This window comes from Giraffa tippelskirchi, chromosome 1 (assembly GCF_054371585.1).
Source record: "Giraffa tippelskirchi isolate mGirTip1 chromosome 1, T2T-mGirTip1v1.2.pri, whole genome shotgun sequence".
NCBI classification, from domain to species: Eukaryota; Metazoa; Chordata; class Mammalia; order Artiodactyla; family Giraffidae; genus Giraffa; species Giraffa tippelskirchi.
The window spans coordinates 18348741-18370972 of record NC_137275.1 but is presented as its reverse complement, the minus strand read 5'-3'; the positions used below and the strand labels follow the sequence as shown (position 1 = coordinate 18370972).

Sequence of the window (22232 nt, the reverse complement as noted above, 5' to 3'; positions counted from 1 at the left end):
TTTCCTGAATTACAGCTTTTGGCAGTAAGTAAAGGTCAATGCAAAGAACAGTAAGGTCCAACTTTCTGTAGCAGCTTTTATTTTTCCCCTAAAAAGAGAGTCCACTTTCCTAGAGACATTCATTTAGATGAGACATATATGAGTTTTTATTGCTAAAGTGCTAAAAATCATGTAATTCCTGTAACTCTAGATGAGGATTACAACAGGAAGAAAGCATTAATTTAAATATTCCCGGTCACTGCAAATCCTAAACAGTCCCTGGTTCTTGTGACAGGAGAAGAATCTGACATGTACATACTTGAACTAAAATCTAGGCCAAAATGCTCTAAAACGTCATGTACTGGTTTGTCATTCAGTAACATACTATAAGACTTATTCAAATCTAATTACGTGGTAACAAGACCTGAAAGTGTTTTGTAAAAGTTTGCTTTTAAAATCCCAAGATAAACTTAATCTGCTAATTTTCTATTCTATTTGCTCTATTTTTCTTTGTTTCATCTGTCTCTTTTGCTTTCCACACATTCCCAAGGACAATCCCTAAGAAAATTATTAGTCCTATTGTTCGGTTGGAGGTGAACTTTTCCCAACAGTCCTCAGGTCTGTGGATGTCCAGAGTGTAAATCTAGGAGAAAAGAGCACATGCTGTGTGAGACCTCAGCATCATCACAGATAAACACATCACTATGAAGAAGATAACGTTGTAGAATTTTAAGCAATGGGAAGCCCTTAATGCACCTGAGACTATTTCCCAACGTAGAAAACAATCGACCATATCTTTTAATGTATAGCTTTTAAGCTGTCCTAAAAACCAGCATTTGACAGGTGGAGGAACACTTGGAGAGGCAACACAGGCTATTTTTAGTTCTATTTAGAAAGTTCTTCCTTACACTGATTGATCTCAGATCTGCTTCCCCCAGCTCCTACCCTCCATTTTAGCTTTATTCTTTGCAGCAATGTTTCTCAACAGGAGAGCAAGTTACGTTTGGGCAGGACAGCTCTCTACTGAGCAGGGCTGTCCAATGCATCAGGAGATATTTAATGTACCTGGCCCTCACTCTGTTTACAGCTCAGCATTTTGTGTCTTATCTTGCCTTGGTCTCAATGCCAGTGGGACCCGAACATGTGAGTGATTAGTTTGCTAATCATCAATAGATGCCCACATTTAAAAAACATGTTTGTGTTGATCAGTTTGCTTTTGGAGTAATTCAACTCGAGCCACAACCTTAAGACATTGCTCAAATTTTTCTAGATATGCATCAGAAATAATTCCAAGAAAATCAGAAGGAAAAAATTATCTAGGTTTAGGTTTATACTGTTTCTCTAAAATAATACAGCTAGCTTTTTTATATGGCATACTGGGGCAGGGAAGGGACAGTCGAATCAGCATAAACCAAGCAATTGTTTTAGGAAGTGTCTAGCTTGGTAAAACACAGAGGGCATTTTGTTTAAATGATTTTTATAATTTATGCCAATGAAAAAAGAGGGAAAGGAAAGAAAAAGACCAAACCTGGTGAGCCAGATGGGCTCCTACAGCAGCCAGGGCAGTGTAGTAGGGCACAGTCTGACCACTGTTCACTCCCACCAGGCTCAGTGCCCCCAGCATGGCCACACTGAAGCCACTGAGCCACTTCTTGGTGTCTTCACGGAACCGCAGTGCCGTGGACTTAAGCCCAATCAAAGCATCATCTTTCTTATCCTAATATTGGAAAGCAGTAAGAAATTGATTTTAATGAGATTTAATTCACATACCACAAAGTTCACCATTTTGAAGCATGTAATTCAGTGCGTGTGTGCATGCTCAGTCACTTCAATCATATCCAACTCTTGGCAACCCTATGGACTACAGCCCACCTGGCTCCCCTGTCCATGGGATTCTCCAGGAAAGAGTAATGAAGTGGGTTGCCATGCCCTCCTCCAGGGCATCTTCCTGACCCAGGGATCAAACCTGCATCTCCTGTATTGGCAGGAGGGTTCTTTACCATTAGGGCCACCTGAGAAGCCTTGTGCAACTATTACTAACATCTTAATTCCAGAAGAAACTGTGTTTTAAAGACCATGTAGGGACTTCCTAGTGGTCCAGTGGTAAAGAACCCACCTTCAATGTAGGGGATATGGGTTTGATCCCTGGTCGGACAACTAAGATCCCACATGCTACAGGGCAACTAAGACCGTGTGCTGCAATAAGAGAGCCCTCGAGCCTCAACTAGAAAAGCCCATGTGCCACAACAAAGACCCAGCATAACGAAAAAATAAAAACATAAAAACCATGTAGATATAAGTAAGTATGTGAAAAATGACAGCAACTCAGAAACACAGTTGATAAAAAATGAATGTGCAGGCCAAATCGAAGTTAAATGTTACTGCTAAAATGATCTTCCAGGTCTATTTCTATATATCACTGTACTTCTACAATCCTATACTGACTTTTTACTTTTACTAAATTAGAAATCAAACTCAAGTCTAATTCTTCACATAGCTCTTCTTTCCTTCAGAGTTCTCAAACCTTGATAATTTCCTATATATTTCAATCTTGCTAAAATCAAACATGTAGAAAAATGATCACTTGCTAGCTAACCACATCCATTCAGATTTCACTTCCAGCTCAGTTTATTCCTTGCTTCTCCCGTCAAATCTTTCCTGTTTAAGTAGAGCTAGGTCTTGATGATACACTCACACGTGGTGGACTGGTCTCCTCTAGCAACTTTATTTGTAAGCATTTCTATTTATTGTTGTAATCACGGTCATGTTACATTAGAGACTGCATGCAAAGCGGGCATGGAGGGAATGTACCTCAACATTATAAAGGTCATATGAGACAAATCCACAGCAAACATACTCAATGATGAAAATCTGAAAGCTGTCCTTCCAGGATGAGAAACCAGATGAGGAGACCCATTCCTGCCACTTTTATTCAACATAGTACTGGAATTCCTCGCTAGAGCAGTTGAGCAAGAAAAAGAAAGAAAAGACACCCAAATTGGAAAGGAAGAAGTAAAACAATCACTATTTGCAGATGACATGGTTTCATATATAGAAAACCCTAAAGACGCTGCCAAAAAACTATCAGAAATTATAAATGTGTACAGTGAAGCTGTAGGGGACCAATTTGATATATAAAAATTTGTTGTTTCTATACACTGAGCTTGCAGAAAGAGAAATTAAGAAAAGAATCTCATTTACAGTCACAACAACAAAATACCTAGGAATAAATTAAACCATGGAGGTGAAAGACCTGTACTCTGAAAATATGAGATATTATTAAGAGAAATGAAGACACAAAGAAATGGAAAAATATTCCATGCTCATGGATTCAAAGAATTAAAATTACTAAAATACCCATACTTCCTAAAGCAATCTACAGTCAATCCAACCTCTATCATAATACCAACAACTTTCTTCATAAAAACAGAACAAAAAAACCCTAAAATTTGTAAGGGACTACAAAAGACTGTAAAAAGCCAAAGCAATCTTGAGAAAAAAGAACAAAGCTGGAGGTATCATATATCCTGATTTCAAATTATACTACAAAGCTATCAGTCAAAATCGCATGGCACTGGCAGAAAAACAGACACATATAGATCACTGGAAACAGAACTGAGAGCCCAGAAATAAGCTCACCTATACATGGACAATTAATTTACAACAAAGGAGCAAAGAACATAAAATGGAAAAAACTTTCTTTAATAAATGGTGTTGGGAAAACTAGACCGCCACATGCAAAAGAATGAAACTAGACCACTATCTTATATCATATATAAAAAGTAACTCAAAATGAATTAGAGATTTGAATGTAAGACCTGAAGCCATAAAACTCATAGAAGAAAACATGGGCAGTACACTCCTGACTGATGTCAGTCTTAGTAATATCTTTCTGGATATATCTTCTTAGGTAAGCAAAACAAAAGCAGAAATAAATGAATAAGACTACACCAAACTAAAAAGCTTCTGCACAGCAAAGGAAACCATCAACAAAGTGAAAGGACAAACTACCAAATGGGAGAATATATTTGCAAATCATATATCCAGTAAGGTGTTAATATTCAAAATACATAAAGAACTCAACAATAAAAAAAAAAACCCTAGTTAATAAATGGGCAAAGGGTCTGAACAGACATTGCCTTGAAGAGTTTTTCTAAAGAACACATACAGATGGCTAACAGGCATATGAAGAGATGTTCAGCATCACTAATCAATAGGGAAATGCAAACCAAAACCACAAAGAGGTATCACCTCATGCTTGTTAGAACGGCTATCAGAAAGACATGAAATAACAAGTGTTGACAAGGTGAGGGAGAAAGAGGAGCCCTTGTGCACTGCTGGTGGGAATATAAATAGGTGCAGTCACTGTGGAAAAACAGTATGGAGATGTCTCAAAAAGTTAAGAACAGAATTACTGTATGATCCCAACTATTCCGCTTCTGGGTATCTAATGAAGAAAACAAAAACACTAATTCAAGAAGATACATATGTACCTCAATGTTTATCACAGCATTATATACAAGCTAAGATATGGAAGCAACATAAGTGCCCATCAACAGATGAATTGACAAAGATGTGTTATATACATACAATGGAATACTATTTAGCCATAAAAAAGATAAACTCTTGCCATTTGCAACAACATAGATGGATCTTGAGGGTATTATGCTACATAAAATATTATGTTAAATAAAAAGTCATACAGAAAAAGACAAATACCGTACGATTTCACTCACATGTGGAATATTAAAAAAAATAAATGAACAAACAAAACAAAACTAAACACATAGATAGATACAGAGAACAGATTAGTGGTTACCAGAAGGCAAGGGGCAGTGGGGAGGGCAAAATGGATAAAGGGAGTCAACAGTATGGAGATGGGTGGAAATTAAACTTTTGGTGGTAAGTACCCTGAAGTGTATACAGAAGGCAAAATACAATGCTGTACAAATGACACATGTAACGTTATAAACCAATTACCTCAATTTTTTTAAAAAAGCCTAAAGAAAAAACCTTTCCTTTTAATTTGGTTCTTATTTTAAAGTTCTTTTTAAAAAAACAACAGTTAAACCAAAGTTACAAAAAAGGGTATTTCTTTACCTGATGGGCATAGATAGTATCGTATATCAGAGTCCACATAATTCCAGAAAAATAAAGAGGAAGGCAAACAGATGGATCACAGGAGCCCTTGATAGCAGACCATCCAAGCAACGCTCCCCAATTAAATGTCAACCCTACAATTAGCGAAACAGAAAGAGAAGAAAAGTCTAAATGTACTTCAGAATTCCACAGGGAAGGAAGGAGGCATCCGCATGTGTTAAGTGCTTCCATGTATTAGGTTGTGTGTGTGCTGCTTTCTCATGTTTCTTTCTTAAATTCTCCCAAGTGTCTATGGTAGTTATTAGCAACATTTTACAAAACAGGAAAACAGAACCAGAAAGGTTAATTAAAATTTACATTGTTAACAGAGAGAATAATATCCCATGGTAAATAGGGGGGGGTTCGTGGGAAGAACATGTGTCCTACTTAGTAAGACGCCTGACACAACCAATAAATAGTAGATGCCTTAGGGTTTGCACTCAGACCTGAGTCAAACTCCCGTGTCCTTTCCTTTACTGCTGTATCTCCCCTCCAAGTTACAGAAACAAGAGTACAGACAGGAACACTGGTTCCTTACACCCTCTCTAAGGACTATAAACAAACATCCACATGGCGACAACTCCTAAATATCTATGTGTCAGCCTAATCTCTTCCCTCAGCTTCAGATCAGATACTGAACTGCCTGCTAGACATCTGCAACCTGCAAGTCCCTCAGGCACGCTGACCACAGACGAGAGGCACTTCACCAGCTGAGGAAGAGGGGTTCTAAGTGGAAACAGGCAACGTAGGAGGAAAAAAAAAGGGTATCTGAGAAAAGATGTCTGGGACTCACTGAGTCTGAGGTACCTGAGGGACTTGCTCCTTCAAGATGGTGAATGTGTTTCATTTTTATTTTTCTAGCACTTGGTATGATTCCTGCTGCTGCTGCTGCTGCTAAGTCGCTTCAGTCGTGTCTGACTCTGTGCGACCCCATAGACGGCAGCCCACCAGGCACCGCCATCCCGGGATTCTCCAGGCAAGAACACTGGAGTGGGTTGCCATTTCCTTCTCCAGTGCATGAAAGTGAAAAGTGAAAGTGAAGTCGCTCAGTCCTGTCCGACTCTTAGCGACCCCATGGACTGCAGTCTACCAGGCTCCTCCGTCCATGGGATTTTCCAGGCAAGAGTACTGGAGTGGGGTGCCATTGCCTTCTCCAATGATTCCTGACACAAAGTAAAAGTTAGGGTTTCAATAAATACTTAGAAGTAAATATACTAGCTTTCTCAATACTCTTTTCAACATTATTCTAGAAATAGAATAGCAAAGTCTAGGAACAGTTATTTTTGCAATAGATTTTGACTTACGTACCTATCTTCCTCTTTCTACCAACACATATTTGTTGATAACTGTGATGTGCCAAGTGCTACGTTAGATGCAGCACCATCCATATATAAAGAATACTTTATTTTCTAGGCGTTTACAGTTTATTAACGGAGAGAGAGGGCAGGCTCTCAGTATCTTCCTGTTGAACTGCTGCTGTTGAAATGAGTAAGAGCCACACGAGAGTGCTATGAGAGAGACTGGCTAAGTCTAAGGAAGGCCTCACAGAGAGGGAGGAAGCTCTCACACACCGTGACCCTTGTTCTCAGTCCACTGCATCTTCAGGGCATCCACATCAATCACCTGAAGAAACGGGTAGGCTCAAGGCCACTAACTTTTTTCTTCATGACATACCCAGATTTTTTAAGAACATTTCAGGAAATAATGATGATGACCTTAGTAAACGTCCAAGATTTTTTAGCCAATAAAAGCAGCTAATTGCCCTCTTTTAAAATATGAAAATCTATTCCTGGTTTGGAAAATTTCACGACTGACCTGACATTTTATCTCTGTCACATTACACATACACGTGTATGACATTATAGATAAAAGTATAGCTTGAGGGTATTGAAGGAGATACTTATGTAGTTATTCCAAGCTCACCCAAGGCTAACTGAGGCCAGTATGTAATTCGTTTCATTAGCGGGTAGGTGATGACAAGAAGTAGGGATGCTGCTCCAAGAACTATACTGAAATCAAGAAAAAAAATATTAAGAAGATTAGTGTCACCATCTCTTAAAAATCGCTAAAAGATAACAATAGTAACACTAATTAGGAAATTATTTATCTTAACTAATACCTTTTTATTTGGTAAAATTTTCTTCCTAGACCTTGATTCCTGAACTTTAATTAGTATAAAGGATGATCAGAAAATACCTGAAGTGCTATACACAGGGAGCTCAGCTCAGTGCTCTGTGATGTCCTAGAGGGGTGCAATGAGGGGTGAGGGGTGAGAGGGAGGTTTGAGAGAAAGAGGGTATATATGTATACTTATGGCTGATTCGCATTGTTGTATGGTAGAAACTAACCTAACACAACATTGTAAAGCAATTATCCTCCAATTAAAAATAACTTAAAAGAAAACATCTTCAGTGTTATAAACAACCAAACAAAATAAGAATAGCTAACACATATATTGCTTTCATGTATTAGGACTACTCTAACTGTGCCACATATGTTAAGTCATAATAATCTTCACCACAACCCTAAGAGATGGGCAGTTTTATCCTACTTGGTTGGTTTTGTGTTTTTTTTTTTGGCAGATGCAAAAACTAAAACACAAAGAGAAAGTAATTTGCCACGTGTCATAACAGCTAGTCAGCAGCAGGGCTGGACTCAGGTCTAAGGCATCTGGCCCCAGCATCCAACACGATATTCCCCATATGCTACTGCCTGTCTAAATTTTGCTTTAAAACACTGAGACAGCAGGTAAACTGAGATGTCCTAACAGAGAATGGGAGTTCAAATACCCCTCCTTGTATGCATGACAAGGCATTATTTCTCTGGAAGATAAGGTCACAAAGCACCTAGGAAAGGACAACAACATCAGATGTTCTCAGGATGCTCACAGCTCACCCGGCATTACCTCTTCAGGAATAATCTTTCAAAGTGTTATCACTAGACTGATAACAGAATAAGATATGCAGTAAGTCTAGTCTCCATATTCGCTGAGCTCCTCCTCTTTTCTGTCTTATTGAAGCACTATGTAATAAGCAGCCATCTGATACACAAAAGTTTAATTCTGTCTGTGTTTAAGAGGTACACAAATGAGTCCTTTTTTGTTCTGTCACCGATTAGGAATATGATTCTGGGAAAGACCCAGTTCCTCTTTTTGCAAAGTTGAGTACAATCATTCCTGCCTCTCCTGTCCCTACCACTTCAGAGAAACCATGTGGATAGGTAAAATTTTACAAATGGGTTTATACACACATTCCCACGCATGGACCTAGAAAACCTAGGAAAGTGCTTGAGTCCTTCAGGGAAGCACAGTGCAAGTCCTGGAGATGGTGTAGGATAAACGAAATTGCTGATCTCGTCACTCCTTTGGCCGAAAGCATTCCTGACTTTATACAACATGAGGTGATTTACTTAGATGGTTAACTTGACACACGCTTGATTAGGTAATAAACAACTTTGTGATTCAGGTATTTCAATTCTATCTTACATCTACTTCTGTACGAAACGAGAGATTTTATGCATGATTATGAAAAACACATTTACTGTACCTGTAGTAATTCAGACACAGAAGAACGCCCAGGGCCAAGGTCAGCTGTCCCCCAAGAAAAACAAAGGACTGAAAAGTTGAAATGTCTCCAGCAGCTATTGGGCGACTTGCTGTTCTTGTAACCTTAACACATAAAACAGATCCCTTAGTGTCGAGAAATAGCTCAATTATTTACTTAAACATTGACTCGAGACTGGCCCATGGTACCCACTAAGACAGATACATGAATAAAAAGTGAATGCTGGAAGGACTGCCAAGAATTAAAGTTCCTATTTAAAACAGCTTTGAAAAGAACTAAAAAGTCCCACCATTCATTCCTCTTTCTGTCGCCCATCCCCATCTACAAACAAAACAACTTCCTGATCTAACTATTTAGCTTCCCAGCTTAGCAAGTATATGCTCAATTTCCACAGAGCAATGAGGGACAAAAATAACGGGATTGTCAGGAAAGGAAACTGCAGAGCATGTCAGATAAGGGTGCTATCATGCGAATGCTTCGAGTATGGGAAGCACTGCAATCAAATGTCAAACATGAAGAAAGAAGACAGATTATCTGAGTCTGAAAGCAGGAATGGGACTTCCCTGGTGGTCCAGAGGCTAAGACTCCGAATTCCCAATGCAGGGAGCCGGGGTTTGAAACCTTGTGATTATTCTAAACTCAACCACAAATAAACAGCACAAACAAAATTTTCAGCGCTGCTGGAAGTTGAGAACTCAGGATCTGGTATCAGAGAGCCTAGTATTTGAATCCAATTCCATCACTTATTGGCTCTGTGACTTCTGGCAAATTACTTGACCTCCCTCAGGTTTAGGTTATTTACTTACTAAAGGAAAAACAGAAAGAGAGGAAGAGGTAATAATAGCCCCTACCTCACAGTGCAATGTCTGATGCCATAAATATTAATTGTAATTAATATAACATAATTTTGTATGATTTATGTCAAGGGTTTAGCAAACTACGGCCTGTGAGTCAAATTCAGCCTTCTGTTTTTATATGGCACTATGAGCTAAGAATGGCTTTTACTTTTTTTTGGTGATTGAAAGTAAATCAAAGAAAGAGTAAAGTATTGTGCCACATGCAAATAGGCTGAAATTCAAATTTCAGTGTCCACAATTAAAATTTTATTGAAACAGTGACACATCCATTTTCTTACATATTGTATGTGTCTGCTTTCATGCTGCAACAGAATGCAGTAGTTGCAACAAAGACTGCACGGCCCACAAAGCTAAAATATTTACTATCTGGTCCTTTATAGAAAAAATGTACTGACCTGATTTAGAGTATGCCTCACTGTGCAATGAAACAGTTTGTCGGAAACTGTAATGATTCATCTTGGTTAGTGCCAGACTAGATATTTTATCCTCAGTTTGGTTCCTGTAGTTTCAAGTGGAAATAATATTTATGTTCTTATATTTGACTTAGGGTATTATGCTTATTCCTGCCAATAATTGAGTGTTAACAGTATGCTACTCAATCTAAGAGTTATACATACATCTCATTGTTGAATCCTTGTAACGACTGTCTTTAAGCCACTCGAAGTTCTTGCCACTTCTAAGTTTTAGGAAATTGAGACAGAGAGGCTCAGTAACTTCCCAAGGTCACAGATATGAAGATGGCACAGCCAGTCCAGTCCCACCAACCACGGTTCTAATCACAAGATTACACTGCCCCTTTAGTAAGATGGAAACTGCCTGGCTAAACTTGAGAGCTGAAAATAAAGCACCCATCAAAAGACTAAAAATGGTGTAACATGATAATCAAAAAACACATTCTATGTGGTTTTTATGAAACTAGAATGCTCACAGCTGATAAAACCAAATCATTAACATCTGTGCACTGTGATTTTTGGACATGTTTATCACATGACTAGCAGACTACATACCTTATCAACAAAACACATTTAGCCCATATAACCTGAGAGCAATTCACTTATTTAATGTATTAGCAATTTATTTAGTCATCTACTATATTAACCAAATGGAGAAGGAAATGGCAACCCACTGCAGTATTCTTGACTGGAGAACTCCATGGACAGAAGAGCCTGGAGAGATACAGTCTATGGGGTCGCAAAGGGTCGGACATGACTGAGCGACTAACACACATACATATTAAGCAAAACCTTCAGCCATAAACATATACTTAAGGATACACAGCCTTTAAGAAACTGTAAGGTAAGCATTACAATTTGACCAAGTTTTTTAACCCACTCCCTCAGAGATGCTCATAACATTTTAAAATTCATGTTAGCAAAACCACAGCTATAAAACACTCACTTAAGTGCTCTGCTGTATGTCAACATAGACTCTGGATTCTTCTAACCAGTGAAAAATGGCATGGGGGAGATGTAAGATATCTAATCAGTTCCCTTTTATCTAGGGAGGAAAAAAATCACTTAAGAGAAAACTAAAATGGCTCTATTTTGTTAATTTTAGAAGTAGAAAAAGTTGGTTGGTTTGATTATGTTAAAGTTAATTATGTTATTTTTTAATTAAATTTTTAATTAAACTTTTTTGGAGACAATTTGTGGATTAATATGCAATTTAAAAAATCTCTGGAAAACATGTATACCCATGGTGGATTCATGTCGATGTATGGCAAAACAAATACAATATTGTAAAGTTAAAAAATAGAAAATAAATTAAAAAAAAAAACTCTGTATTTTAAGAAATATAGAGAGCCTATGTATCCTTTATCCAGTTTCCTCCAAGGGGAACATTCTGCAAAACTTTACAATATCACAATCAGGAAACGGACACCAACCTGCTCTAAATGTGTTCAATAATTATTCTGAAGTGATATACACTAGAAGTCTCGTTCATATGGTCATACAGAATGAAAAACCAACCAGGATGTGCAAACCTCCAAACTAAGAAAGTATGCATCGCTTGGCATGGATCAAGGCATCCCAACTGGGTCAGCAAGACATAGAGATGCCTTTACTGTGCATCATGTGACTCTCTGCCACTGTCCTACCCTCCATCCATACACACAAACCCACAGTTGCAGCCATCAAGCATCACAGACTTTAGCTCACAGCCATGCCTCTGGATCTGCTATTCCCTCTGCCTAGGGTGACCTTCACCTTCCAGCCAGCCTTCATTTTTGGCATCTTATTCTGTCATAGTTTGAAGGTCACCTTACCCTACCTGAAAAAGTTCTCTCTAACCCCTTCCATGATGCTAAGGTAAGGTAGGTGATTTTCAGTAAGTTTCTTTATGTATACCATCTCGTGATAGCTGCTGCTGCTGCTGCTGCTAAGTTGCTTCAGTCATGTCCGACTCTGTGCGACCCCACAGACGGCAGCCCACCAGGCTCCCCCGTCCCTGGGATTCTCCAGGCAAGAACACAGTACTAAACTGAAGTCAGCAATGTTATCTTTCATCCACTCAATCCCAGAATCTGTCACTGTGTCTCATTCACAGTAGGTATTTGATAAATGTTTTTGTATTAAAAAATATACTAATGTGAACTAAAAATCATAGGTGTGCTCTACTTAAGGAAAACTCAGACTTATAGGAAAGGCAAACCCAGGAAGATTATTCACTTTATGTGTTATATGATTATTTACTTTACATAATTCATCCTGGATTTCTTACAAATTGAAAGTTTACTTGATTATTTACTCAAGCATTTAATGAGCTTGTATTTGTTATAGTATGGCTGCTGGAATAAAAGGCAAACAAAATGGACCTTTCCCTTGGGAAACTAATGTATCAAGTTTTAAATGAAGTTTTCTCTGGGGGCTTGGGGAAGGCAGATAAGGAAGGCTGGCATTTTCTATTCTTTCTATTTTTTGTACTAAGTATTTCAGAGAAAGCATGTATTGTTTTTTCTAAGGAGAAAAAAAAGATGAAATTATGTTTTGCAAATGCTAGTAGGGCTGCCTTGGTTCATTTAAACTAAGGTTTGATTTACACAGGAATAGTTATGGTCCCAAAAGTTCTCAAAGGAAGGGCTGACAGTTGTTTCAGACACCCACAGGTTCAGGATGGAATTTTCAATCTCACTTCCAGTATCCTTACTCTGCCCTTACAAGTTTGAATTCACGTTGTAAAAAGGAAGTGTACACGGCCCCCATAGCTGCTTCTGTGTAGAGAAAGGCAGCTCCCTGCACTTTGCAACACCAGCTATTCAGAGGATACTAGCACTTGTTATGCTGATTTCAGAGAGGACACTAAGTGATCCTGTCCCTTTATGTGGCATTCAAAAGGCAGGCCACGGTCTTACTCTGCAGAACTGAGAAGAGCCCCTCTGTGCCTTTCTGGGACAAATCTACCTTTTTATCATAGTCCTGGTCCCACATGTCGTTAATAGTACAGCCGGCTCCACGCATCAGAACAGCTCCAGTGCCAAACAGGGATAACATGTACCAGTCTGGGAGACAACCTGGGTCCGCTGCCAGACCGATGCTCCAAGTACATGGCAGATACAGCAGCCAGGTTCCTGAGCAAAAATAAAGAGACAAAAAAGGGTACACATTCAAGTTAGTTAACTGCTTTCATTTGCTTGAATGCTGCATCCAAAAGAAGTAAGGAACACAAAGTCAAAACCACATGACAAAATTGGGAAAATAAACCTGAAACTCATGTCACAGGGGACTATTCTCCTAATATGTAGGGGTCCCAGAAACTGCAGAGACATCAACAGCCCAACTGAAAAAAATGGACAAAAAACATAATGGAAAATGCAAATGGCTTTTATACCAATGAAAAAATACTCAACCTGATAAATACACATCAAAATTACATTGAGATAATATTTTTCACCTACCAGGTTGACAAAACTCAAAGTCTGACACATACTCTGAGGATTTGGATACTCATGTATTTCTGATGAGGTTACCAATGATCCTATGGAGGGCAAGCTGAGAATTTTTACTATATATGTGTGTGTACGTGTATATATAGGCACATGCATACACATATTAAACAAATATATACATTTGAATGTATGTTCACTATGCCAGGAAGGACACATTAGAAACTGATACTAACAATTGCTTTCAGGGAAGAGAACTGGTAGGGAAAAAGGAGTAGAAGACTTAGTTTTCACTTTACACCCTTGTACCTTTTGAATCGTGTCATATGCATTATTAGCTGCATGTATTACCTGCTCAAAAAAGTGACTAAAACTTTATTTATTGTTGTTAATACAATATGAGAAAATGACCTGGGGAGAGAGGGATTAACCTTTTTTTTTTTAATATTTTGCTAGAACAGTACATGAACAAATGTGAGTAGTTCTGGTACTCAGCTCCTAAACTAGATGAAATTAAGCTAAAACCAAGGAGACTATAGGAATGGAGATTTCACACATGAACTTTAGTAGATATCCTATTTTCAAAAGAAAATTTTTCAATGACTGTTTGGATATAGTGCCTATTAGATAAGTTCTAAGCCTTCCTTTCCTATTGAGAAATATAAAGAGTACAACGCTCCCCTACCCCAATCCCTCAAATGTGTCTCTCTAGCATGAGGATTAATTTAGGCTGATTACCTTTAAGAAACAGAAGATTGAGGAAGTTTTCTTGTTATAGAATAGTGCTATCATCAGATAACTGCAAAAAATATGGGCTAGTTGTGCTGCGGAAAACTTGGTAGGACCTGGAGACCAGAGATAACTGTTTATTGAACATTTGCTTTTCTATCTCCAGTGAATTATGTTCCTCCCCACCCCTTTGAGGTTCTAAACCACTACCCACAATATCCTGCCATGTCTTTAGCTGAAGATGGCATTTAAGATGAGGATATTTTGACCATTTTGGTGAGCTGCTCAGTCTTCTTGGGTCTCTCTCCAGCATTCATACAATTAAACTTTTGTTTGATTATCTCCTATTAATCTGTCTTATGTCAACTTAATTCTTAGACTTAACTTAGAAGGGTGTCACCTAGAGCCAGACATCCTGGAATGTGAAGTCAAGTGGGCCTTAGAAAGCATCACTATGAACAAAGCTAGTGGAGGTGATGGAATTCCAGTTGAGCTATTTCAAGTCCTGAAAGATGATGCTGTGAAAGTGCTGCACTCAATATGCCAGCAAATCTGGAAAACTCAGCAGTGGCCACAGGACTGGAAAAGGTCGGTTTTCATTCCAATCCCAAAGAAAGGCAATGCCAAAGAATGCTCAAACTACCACACATTGCACTCATCTCACACGCTAGTAAAGTAATGCTCAAAATTCTCCAAGCCAGGCTTCAGCAATACGTGAACCGTGAACTTCCAGATGTTCAAGCTGGTTTTAGAAAAGGCAGAGGAACCAGAGATCAAATTGCCAATATCCGCTGGATCATCGAAAAAGCGAGAGTTCCAGAAAAACACCTATTTCTGCTTTATTGACTATGCCAAAGCATTTGACTGTGTGGATCACAATAAACTGTGGAAAATTCTGAAAGAGATGGGAATACCAGACCATCTGACCTGCTTCTTGAGAAACCTGTATGCAGGTCAGGAAGCAACAGTTAGAACTGGACATGGAACAACAGACTGGTTCCAAATAGGAAAAGGAGTATGTCAAGGCTGTATATTGTCACTCTGCTTATTTAACTTATATGCAGAGTACATCACGAGAAACGCTGGGCTGGAAGAAACACAAGCTGGAATCAAGATTGCCGGGAGAAAATATCAATAACCTCAGATATGCAGATGACACCACCTTTATGGCAGAAAGCGAAGAAGAACTAAAGAGCCTCTTGATGAAAGTGAAAGAGGAGAGTGAAAAAGTTGGCCTAAAGCTCAACGTTCAGAAAACTAAGATCATGGCATCTGGTCCCATCACTTCATGGGAAATAGATGGGAAAACAGTGGAAACAGTGTCAGACACTGCTGATGGTGATTGCAGCCATGAAATTAAAAGATGCTTACTCCTTGGAAGGAAGGTTATGACCAACCTAGATAGCATATTTAAAAGCAGAGACATTACTTTGCCAACAAAGGTCCGTCTAGTCAAGGCTATGGTTTTTCCAGTGGTCATGTATGGATGTGAGAATTGGACGGTGAAGAAAGCTGAGTGCCGAAGAATTGATGCGTTTGAACTGTGGTGTTGGAGAAGACTCTTGTGAGTCCCTTGGACTGCAAGAAGATCCAACCAGTCCATCCTAAAGGAGATCAGTCCTGGGTGTTCATTGGAAGGACTGATGTTGAAGCTGAAACTCCAATACTTTGGCCACCTCATGCGAAGAGTTGACTCATTGGAAAAGACCCTAATGCTGGGAAGGATTGGGGGCAGGAGGAGAAGGGGACGACAAAGGATGAGATGGCTGAATGGCATCACCGACTCGATGGACATGGGTTTGGGTAAACTCCGGGAGATGGTGATGGACAGAGAGGCCTGGCGTGCTGCGATTCATGGGGTCGCAAAGACTCGGACACGACTGAGTGACTGAACTGAACTGAACTGAGAAGGGTGGAGGATAATCTCTTCCTCCTCAAAAAGTGAAATAGGACACGTGGCTAAAGAAATCACATACTGCATGAAAACGGTCAGATGACAAAGTCCTTAGGATCATGTTTAAGCCTCATTAAATTTAAGTTTTATTCATCTGCAAATATTTATAAAGCGCATGCTTTGTACCAGAGATGTTCCAGGAACTGGGAATACAATGGTGACTAAGAGAGAGATGGTTTCTCCCTTCGCACAGCTTGTAAATCACAAGGGAGAAACCCAGTTAAGCAAACAATAACAATAAAATAGACCAATTCAACAACAGGGCAAGTACAGGATCCTACAAAGGCATAAAACAGTGCCACCCAAGTTAACTGGGGATGGAGCAGGAAACAATCAGGAAAGCTTTTCCAAAAGGGGTTTAAACACACACTGCAGAAAAGGCAAGGCAAGGAGAGGCTAAAACACAGGAAGGACCAGTCTAGGGCTGAATTTAGGTTGTCCTGGATAGACTCACATTCAGTGTGTTCCATCTCCAACAGTAACAACAATAACGCTCGGTAAATGTTTGTGAAGTGTCAGGCAGTGCTCTTGATGCTCTCTCTAGACAAACTCATTGAATCGTCAAAGACACCCTTATAAAGTAGGCACTATTATTATTCCCATTTTACAGATGAGGAAACAGATGCACAGAGAGGTTAAGTAACACACAGTGGGTTTAAGCACTTCCTTTTCCCTGCACCTACCAGAAGAGTTCAGAGGGACAGGAGTGTGGCTAGCTGAACCTGTTCTGACAGAAGAGAAAGGACATTACTTCACAGGCATTTTCCTGGTGCAATAAGAACTGAAGGTTTCACTTAAAAAAAGAATTCTAAAGACAAAGATGTGTAACCACCTATAGCATTTCATGTTGGTGTCAAGATTTCCTTGACCGTAAGTCTGTATTATAGGTTCCGCGTGCACTGATGGGAAGCTGTAGGGTGCTCCTACAGATGAGGAAGGTTTCTGTAATGAAGGTTCTAGTGTCTGCTCCCAGCAAGTGAAAGTGATACCAGACACTCAAGTATATTAAATTTGAACGTTCAGTTTTTCTTATCTACAAAAGAGGGGAAAGAACACCTACCTCTTAGAGTTGTTACGACAATGCTAATGACAGTGATAATGAAAAACAATTACAAATTCAGTGTTTACCTGCGACAGGTGCTGTCATATAATACTTTTGATTCTCACAATAAACATATGTGGAAGGCTATTATACTTATTTAACAAACACAGAAATTGAAGCATTGAGAAAGTAATTTGTCCAAGGCCACAAAGACAAACCTAGCCAAACCCGAAAGTGAAAGAGTTAGTTGCTCAGTCGTGTCTGACTCTCTGTGGCTCCACGGACTGTAGCCCACCAGGCTCCTGTCCATGGAATTCTCCAGGCAAGAATATTGGAGTGGGTTGCCATTCCCTTCTCCAGGGGAATCTTTCCGACCCAGGGATTGAACCCAGGTCTCCTGCACTGCAAGAAGATTCCTTACCTTCTGAGCCCCTAGGCAGCATATTAAAAAGCAAAGACAACACTTTGCTGACATAAGTCCGTAGAGTCAAAGCTATGGTTTTTCGAGTAGTCATTTACGGGTGTGAGAGTTGGAACATAAAGAAGGCTGAGCACTGAAGAACTGAAGCTTTCAAACTGTGGTGCTGCAGAAGACTCTTGAGTCTCTTGGACTGCAAGGATATCAAACCAGTCAATCCTAAAGGAAATCAACCTTGAATATTCATTGGAACGACTGATGCTGAAGCTGAAGCTCCAATGATTTGGCCACCTGATGAGAAGAGCTGACTCACTGGAAAAGACTCTGATGCTGGGAAAGATTAAAGGCAAAAGGAGAAGGGGGCGGCAGAGGATGAAATGGTTAGATAGCATCACGAACTCAATGGACATGAATTTGAGAAAACTCTGGCAGATAGTGAAGGACAGGGGAGTCTGGTGAGCTGCAGTCCATGGGGTCAGAGACAGTCCAACACAACTTAGTGATTGAACAACAACACAGACAAAACATGGCAGAATTCAACGTGGCTGGAATTCAAATCCAGGCAGTCTGCGTCCATACTATCACTCTGGATATCTAAATCTCTACATAACCACGAATTCTTTTTTTTTCTTTTGCCCTCCTGATACTCAGCAACATGTTTTTGTCTTCCCTATGACACTTTAGCGACTGATTATCAACATGATATTTTCATTCTGTTCTCTACCATGAAGAAAGATAGTGAGGATACAAATAGGTTTTAGAAAGATATATTCATTACAGAAAAAGTAAAAACTCTGCACAACCATGTGAATGTACTTAGTCCCATTGAACTGTACAGTTAAATACGGTTAAAAAGTATGATTTATGTTATGTGACTTTTATCACAATAAAATTTTTTTTAAAAAAAGAAAATTAAACTCTCTGGGAAATTACAAATAAATTGAGCAAGCATTCTGAAAGGTGATGAGTGGACCAGAGAGCTTGTATAAACTGAGTCTAAGATTCATGTACTAATAGACACTATCTTCAAGACAACACCAACAGCCAAAAATGCAGTAAAACCAGTTATACCACCAATCTAGTGGAAAGAGCGCCACCTGCTGAAACTTTCTGAAATAATGCAGTCTGTGACATGGTTGTAGGAAGTTGTAATCCTTTCTGAAAAACAGTGAAACCCACTTTTTAACAAGAGCAAACTTCAGCAAATTAAAACATCACACATAGGGGCTTCCCTGGTGGCTCAGTGGTAAAGAATCCACCTACTAATGCAGGAGACATGGGTTCGATCCTTAATCCAGGAAGATCCCACATGCCACAGAGCAACTAAGCCCATGTACCACAACTATTGACCCTGTGCTCTAGAGCCCGAGAATCCCCACTACTGAGCCCACGCGCTGCAACTACTGAAGTCCATGGGCCTAGAGCCCGTGCTCTGCAACAAGAGAAGCCACCACAATGAAAAGCCCACGCATCACAACTAGACAGTAGCCCTGCTCGCTGCAACTAGAGAAAAACCCACGCAGCAACCAAGACCCAGCACGGTCAAAAATAAATAAATAAATAAATAAATAAAATTATAAAACCATACACATAATACCCACAAAAGAAGAATTTAAGTAAAGAAAAATCAAATCTGGAATTCTACTGCTGTCAATTTATTATTCCTGGCATACAGTAGGGACTCAAAAAAATGCTTGCTGAATGAATTCTAATAGTACTGAGACTGACCAGGTGGGGCTAGTGGTAAAGAACCTGCCTGCCAATGCAGGAGATGTAAGAGACCTGGGTTCGACCCCTGAGTCGGGAAGATCCCCTGCAGGAGGGCATGGCAACCCACTCCAGTATTCTTGCCTGGAGAATCCCATGGACAGAGGAGCCTGGCGGGCTACGGTCTACAGGTTCGGAATAAGTCAGACATGAATGAAGCGACTAAGCACACAGCACAGTACTGAGACTGTTAATAAGTCCCACAGTCATCTTATTTAGAACCAAAGCAAGCAGGCAGGTATCCTCCTAACATACTTAATACTATTTACCCAATCGTCTCCAATTCCAATTTCTCAAGTAATGGCTAACATTCTCATGCATTAATTATGTCAAGCACTGTTCTAAGGACTTGACACTTACTAACAAATTCTCATGACAACTTTACAAAGTCAGTATTCTTAGTATCCTCATTTTACAGATGAGACATGAAGGTCCAGAGGGGTAAAGTAACTTACCAGAGGTCTCTCAAGTGAGCAGAGTGAAGATTCAAAGAAGTCTGGCTCTAGAGTTTTACTCATATATAAACTCTTTACAGTCTCTTATTATGTGGTCCAGCCTCTAAGGGAGAAGCCAGAGATTTATGGAAATGAGACTTAGAGCAGTTGCTGATATTAGATGCCCATAAGCCTACACTATGGCTCTGTGACACAGATCCCAACAAGAGAATAACGATTAGGCTTCAGGTTAGAATTAGGCTTAAAATTTTATGCCTATAAACTTGAATCCAGCCCCAAAATGCCATGGGTCATGATGACAAGGACCGTGCCTATCATTTAATTGACTTTTACATTTTAACTGCTGATTGTTATCAATTCTTAGTGCTCTGATCTCAAATTGGTAGTGCATAAATCTAGAATACCAAAAACAAGGCCTAATTTGGGGGTCTTGGCTAAGCCAAGGTGGAGGGACTATATCTAGGCATTTGAATGTATTTACCATCCACTGCAATGGTACATGCCATCAACCAGATTACCTGGAGTTCAGCCTCCACTCCACCCTTCCCTCTGTCCATTCTTATTCCATCCAGCTCTTATCCAGTCTTGATGCCCACTATTTTCTATGCTCAACTGGGGTTCCAGACGAGCTTATATCCTTAGTGTACCAACACTCTACCCTTGAGTCTTTGCAAAAATAATTCTCCCACCAATGAGGAACTCTTTCCTCCTCTGCAAAATCTACCTGTCCTTTGAGGCAGAGGTCCCCAATCTCTGGGATCTAATGCCTGATGACCTGAGGTGAAGCTGATGTCATAATAATAGAAATAAAGTGCACAATAAGTGTGATGCACTTGAAACGTGAAGCGAAAGTGAAAGTTGCTTGGCTGTGTCTACCTCTTTGCGACCCCATGGACTATACAGTCCATGCAATTCTCCAGGTCAGAATACTGGAGTGGGTAGCCGTTCCCTTCTCCAGGGGATCTTCCCAATCAAGGGATCAAACCCAGGTCCCCACATTGCAGGCGATTCTTTACCTGCTGAGCCACCAGGGAAGCCCAAAATGCACTTGAATCATCCCGAAACCATGCCACTCCCCCATGGCCCCAAACATCCAGGAAAACTGTCTTTCTGGAAACCAGTCCCTGATGCCAAAAATGTCGGGGATCACTGCTTTGAGGTACACTTTCTTCTCAACTTTTTCCAGCAATGAAGATTCACAATAATTACTCTTTTCCTGCTGTATTTACTACCTGTATCACTTATATTTGATCCCATACTTTCCCAACTCACCCTACTTTTTTTTTTTTTAAACCCGACTGGGAGTTCTTTGAAATGACAGTTTCCACAGCTCTTTCTATCCCTAAGTCTAGGCGATGCTGTAGGACTTCAATCTTTCAGTATTACTGCCAGGGTCTTCTAGACACTAGAAATAAAAGTTCCATATAAGTAGAGTTTATGCTGTATTGGAAAAGTGTATCAACCAATAAATGCATAGGGCTAGCGGCAAAGGTTATGAAGAGAAATGAGAGATAAAGAGATAGAGACTGAAGTGAAAGGTGAATACGTTACACAGAAAAGTCAAGGAAATCCTCCCTTAGGAGGCGACCGTAAGCTGATAAGTAGTACACAACTGCAATGCCTGCAGCATTCGAATGAATTAACTCTTTGTGCTACAAACAGTGCAGGGCGAGCTAAGTCAGCATCATCCGGTCTGGCTCTCCAAAGAGCCTTGGTTTCCTCTGCATTTGCTTTGGGGGCCTTGCAGCATGATGCGAAAGACGAAACATAATGAATGTGGAAGTGCTTGCACACTGTAAATCTGCGCAAATGCAGGGATGCGGGCACGGAATTTCCGCTAGATTCACAGCTCACAAACACGGTCTGTGTAATGAGCGGAGTTTCTGCCTCGCTCAGGTGCTCGGGATTCAGGGAGGGGTGACGGCCGGCCGGGCACTTCGGAGATCGCCCCGTTCGGGTCTCTCGAGGGTATCGAGCATCTGCAGGCCAAGTCGCGGCTTTCGGGCTTCATTTCCACGACGCCCGCAGCCCCCGGACCGCCGCGTCAGTCCACACTCACCTATGGGCTTGTCCAACCGCATGAGGCGCAGGTAGGGCCTCAGAGGGCGGGGCGCCGAGTTCACGACCGCGGCTGCAGACAGGCTCAGCGGACGCCCGCGCGGCCCCCGCCCGGCCGAGGGCTGCCAGTCCGCAGCGTGGGGCCCGCAGGCCGCGTGCACCAGGGCCAGGGAGCGGCCGCGCGCGCCCCACAGCCATGCCTGCGTCCCAGCCCGCAGAGCCCGCGCGAGTCCCGCGCCGCCCGCGCCCAGCATGGCGCTCTGGAGAGCCTGGACCCGCAGGGGCCTGACGTCATTCCCGAGCGTCAGGTCAGCGGCAGGCTGCGCGGTGACGTCAGCGGGATGACCGTCCGCGCCAGTCTGGCCCCGCGGCCCGGTGGCCTGATCCT

At 40.7% G+C, this 22232-nt stretch overlaps 1 protein-coding gene across 1 annotated transcript; it reads right to left on the bottom strand.

The window, feature by feature from the left end:
- Positions 1-51: 51 nt before the first annotated feature.
- COQ2 (coenzyme Q2, polyprenyltransferase) lies at positions 52-22131 on the bottom strand. Its single transcript, XM_081582445.1, has 7 exons — positions 21846-22131; positions 12940-13106; positions 8664-8785; positions 7042-7127; positions 5080-5213; positions 1508-1696; positions 52-622 (listed from the first exon to the last, which is right to left on the bottom strand). Exons 1-7 carry the CDS (start codon positions 22096-22098, stop codon positions 458-460), a joined length of 1116 nt encoding a protein of 371 aa, XP_081438571.1. The 5' UTR covers positions 22099-22131; the 3' UTR covers positions 52-457.
- Between the last annotated feature and the right edge of the window lie 101 nt (positions 22132-22232).